The sequence below is a fragment of the Monodon monoceros genome, unplaced genomic scaffold (assembly GCF_005190385.1).
Source record: "Monodon monoceros isolate NGI ecotype Baffin Bay Population unplaced genomic scaffold, NGI_Narwhal_1 Super_Scaffold_12, whole genome shotgun sequence".
NCBI lineage: Eukaryota > Metazoa > Chordata > Mammalia > Artiodactyla > Monodontidae > Monodon > Monodon monoceros.
Genome location: NW_021703768.1, coordinates 118,192,530 through 118,196,665, shown reverse-complemented (window position 1 = coordinate 118,196,665; position 4,136 = coordinate 118,192,530). Strand labels below are relative to the sequence as shown.

At 39.3% G+C, this 4,136-nt stretch overlaps 4 protein-coding genes across 5 annotated transcripts in view; 1 reads left to right on the top strand and 3 right to left on the bottom strand.

Moving 5' to 3' along the window:
- LOC114891620 (protocadherin beta-15-like) overlaps positions 1-1,466 on the bottom strand; it is a 1,746-nt gene extending 280 nt beyond the window's left edge. Inside the window, exon 1 of the mRNA XM_029215827.1 lies at positions 1-1,466. This exon is cut by the window's left edge and continues 280 nt beyond it. Within this exon, the coding sequence (XP_029071660.1) occupies positions 1-1,337 (1,337 nt within the window). The 5' untranslated portion in view covers positions 1,338-1,466.
- The window catches only part of LOC114891615 (protocadherin gamma-C4), a 123,567-nt gene that overhangs the window by 108,109 nt on the left and 11,322 nt on the right, over positions 1-4,136 (bottom strand). The gene's annotated exons all lie outside the window — the stretch shown is intronic.
- LOC114891616 (protocadherin gamma-A2-like) overlaps positions 1-4,136 on the bottom strand; it is a 33,758-nt gene that overhangs the window by 25,686 nt on the left and 3,936 nt on the right. The gene's annotated exons all lie outside the window — the stretch shown is intronic.
- The window catches only part of LOC114891680 (protocadherin beta-13-like), an 18,482-nt gene that overhangs the window by 13,754 nt on the left and 592 nt on the right, over positions 1-4,136 (top strand). The window contains 4 exon segments of the mRNA XM_029215901.1: positions 152-279; positions 601-764; positions 1,364-1,519; positions 4,040-4,121. Coding sequence (XP_029071734.1) covers positions 152-279; positions 601-764; positions 1,364-1,519; positions 4,040-4,121 — 530 coding nt within the window.

Below are 4,136 nucleotides of genomic sequence, written 5' to 3'. Positions count from 1 at the left end.
TCGTTGACGTCGGACACCAGCACGGTTATGTTGTGCTCGGTTTTCAGTCTCGGTGTCCCCATATCTGTGACGGTGATAGTGATATTATATTGGGCTTTACTCTCTCTGTCCAGCGCCCCATTTGTTACTAGGGTGTAGAAATTCTCCGCAGATGGTTTCAGGAGGAAGGGGAGATCATCCTGGATGGAGCAAGTCATCCTTCCGTTGTCCCCTGAGTCTCGGTCTCGAATCCTAAACAGGGCCACTTCTGTCTCGGGGGAATTTTCAGGAATAGGGCTGGTAAGTGATGAAATAGTTAGTTCTGGGGAGTTATCATTAACATCCATCACCTCAATGGAGACAGAGCATTTTCCAGAAAGTCCCCCACCATCAGACGCATCTATATACAGCTCATATGAGGATATTGTCTCAAAATCTAGTTTTTTAAGTAGTCGAACTTCTCCTGAAATGCTGCTTAGCTCAAAAGTTGTGCTTATCTCTTGAGAACTATAAAAAAGGGAATATGATATCTCTCCGTTTGTTCCAGTGTCCAAATCCCTAGCGGAGACCTTGACAACTAGGGTGCCTACAGGACTGTTCTCTGGGACCTGCACCTGGTAGTGCGTCTGTGCAAACTCAGGGGCGTTGTCATTAACGTCCAAGACCAAGATTCGGACCTGGGCGGTGCCAGACCTGGGCGGAGAGCCGCCATCCAGCGCTGTGAGGGTTAATCTGAGCTCGGCCTGCTCTTCGCGATCCAGCTCTTTGTCCAGCACCAGCTCTGGGTATTTCCTGCCGTCCCCCCAGTTGCGGGTGGAAACATGGAAGTAAGAGTTGTGACTGATATTGTAGTTTTGGATGTTGTTTTTGCCCACGTCCCAATCCTGGGCTGTTTTCAGAGGAAACACGGTCCCAGGAGGGCTAGTCTCTAGGATTTTCAGCGTCATTTCTCTTTCAGGAAACTCAGGAGAATGATCGTTTATGTCTCTCACCAGTAGCTCACCTCGAAATACTCCCAGTGGTTTTTTCAGTAACACTTGGAAATGCGTTACACATGGATCTGTGGGTCCGCACATCTCCTCCCGGTCCAGTTTCTCACTTAATATCAACTCCCCAGTCTGTAGATCAAGCTGCAACCAGGGTTCGTTGTCCTCGGAGACCACCCGGGCTTCTCGCGCAGCTAGCTCCTCCACTCCCAGCCCCAGGTCCTTAGCAAGATTGGCCACAAAGGAGCCGCTCTCAGTTTCCTCCATCACGAAATAGCGACGGGATTCCCAGCCTGCAAGAGCCACTCCCAGCAAGAGAAAGAGAATCAGGACTTGCCTTTGTTTAGGAAAGCGCTCCCCTCCGGCCTCCATCTTTACTCCCACAAACGCCTTTCCAGGAACAGGGCCAGCTCTATCTTAGGTAGCAATGGGACTGAGACAGTGGTGAATCTCCCAGTGGGTAACCTGTCCAGAAATGTCGGCGAGCAGCATTCCCTGGAGTTTTTGGTGCTGAGCTTTGCTTACAGGTTTTTCTCTTCCGCTGGAGATCGGAGGTAGAGTTCGTAGCATTTACTGGGCTTTTTTTTTTTTTTTTTTTTTGACGTCTTAGCCTGCAGCGCCATCATGCGTTGTTTTCGAAAAGAATTGCTGCAATTGCATTCTCTTGGTATATAATAATCTAGATGGCTATTGGAGTTTGGAAATGGTTTGGGGGAGATGATGTAATCAGAAAACCATGCAATTATAACTATTCATTCCTTCATTCAAAGGAGTGTGACTGATATCTATGTACTGGGCTCTGAAATACATCAGTAAGCAATCCAGACATTGTCCCTATCTTCTAGAACCTGTCGTCTGGGTGGGGTATTCTGAGGAGAACTGAGAAGTGAAAGAAGACTTAAAAGTGATCAGTCATCTTGTAAAAATAACAATATATACCTATGTGATTTCTTAAAGTTCTCTCAGCAAAAAGTTTGAATTCCTCTAGATTTCCTTTCAAATTCTAGGCACCCTATGTGCCAGAATTGTGGTTTCCATTGGTTGAATCACATCAAGGAAAAAGCTATTAGTTCATTCCAATTTATAATACCCTTTCTATATAAGGTCAGAGATTTTATAATTTTATGAAACTTTCAAACTGTGAAAAAATGCATATGAGGGCACTTCCCATATCTCTTCCTGCTTTTTCTCCCTAACATTGGTCACCATCTTATACAGCATATATGTACACGTTTAATTGTTTCTTTTCTGTGTCACCCTTGAGTTTAAGAACTTTGTTTTGTTCACTTCTACATCCATCAACATCTACAATAGTTCCTGGCACCTAGTAGATACTCAACAAATATTTGTTAAATAGATCAATGAATAAATTAATTTTACAATTCTGATAGATGGATTCTCCTCCTAATGTAGAAGCCCCCTGTTTTGCTAACATCCTAGTTCATTGTATGAGCTAAATAAACAAGACAGCATGTTCTCAAGTGACTTTTTTCTATGCTCCTTTGAATAGTAATTTGAAATAATTCAAAATGATCTAAAATGTTTTTTCACTGAATGACAAAATACCCTGGTTCCCCTAAGCAAAGGAATATATTATAAAAAAGAAAGAACATAATAACAAGGCTATAATGAGCCTACAAATAAGGCATACATCTCTTAGAACACATTTTACATTATCAGTGTTATTTTGCAGTAAAGCTATTATGACACTAATGATATTCAAAAACTCTTATATAGTAGAATTTTCTAAGAATTTCTATTAAACACTCCAAAGACTGTACAGTTTGGATATATCCATCAATTCTTCTCAAAATTGTATATTCTAACAAACGCTTGTTCTTGTCCCTTACAGACTACTAATATTCCACCACCTTTTGATCCTAAATATTACATTAATATGAAAACCACAATTTTTAACAAATTAATAGTAAGGTCCAATCCATGCAAGCATATCTAAAAGTGCTTTTGATAAGAGAACAAATCCACTTAGCTATCTTATTTAGAGGGAAATTTATTTAAAAACTTCATATTTATTTCCAAAAGCTCAAGAGAGAAAGTACATTTGGGAGTGACTGGAAAATCCACAATGAGGCATCTCCTTCCTTTTTGTCTCTAGGTAGATTGGCTTTCTGTGCTTCTTTCATGTATTTAGCCAACATGGTATCACTTTCTTGCTAAGTTTCTAACAGAGATACTATAACCAGTTTCTAAAGTCATTTTTTTAAACATAGATAATGAGATTGGGTCAGTTTGGATCAGTAATGTCTACCACCTTGTCTTGTTGTTTGAAATCACAGAGGGAGATGGGTCATATAAAATAAACATGGCTGCAACAGTACATTTTTACTGAAGAGAGAAGTTTCCAGAAAAAGATGGGGTGGGCTAGACAGACACCACAAAAGGAATCTATTATTTAAATATCCTAAAGTAACCTAATAATCTTTCAATACTACTCATATATTATATACTGCAGGTTGATAAAAAAAAGAGAAAACACCTTTAAGTATAGGATAAATTGTAGTCTTTTCCATTTAATACTACTGTGAAACAAAAACATGCCGTTTTTTCAGATATTTCTCCATTTAAAAGTTTAAGACAAGGAGGCATAATATCAGATTAAACAGAAGATTTACTAATAATTCATTATATTTGTATCATGCTCATCTCCTAAGTAACCACAACACCAAAAATTTAGAAAAAGTTTCTGGACAACAATCAGAGAATGGGTTTGGGGTCATCTTCAAATCAATAGTGCTTGATGATGAAAAGTTGAAAAACTAACAAATATTCATGACTTTTCAGTAATGAAGTAAAATTGAAAGTTCTTTGTCTCCATCAAAATAGAAATAATAGAGTAAGTATGAGTATATTCTCAAATAAAATTTCTAATCTCCTTAACTAGCAAAATGAGATCAGAAAAAAATATATCAAGAAATTCTTTATGGCCCAAAAGGCTAATGGAAACGGTATATTCAGAGAAAACTTTCATCCCGAATGCTCTGAAAAACCAAAACATTCCTAATTGAATCCAAAACCATTTATAAAGTTTGAGTTTTCCTCTACATCATTTACAGACTCCTGGTAATTGGAGGCAACAGACTTCAGAAAGTTGAACTCGCTGGTTCCAGAGCCCCCCTTCAGACACACCTCGTACTGGTAGCTCTGGGACAG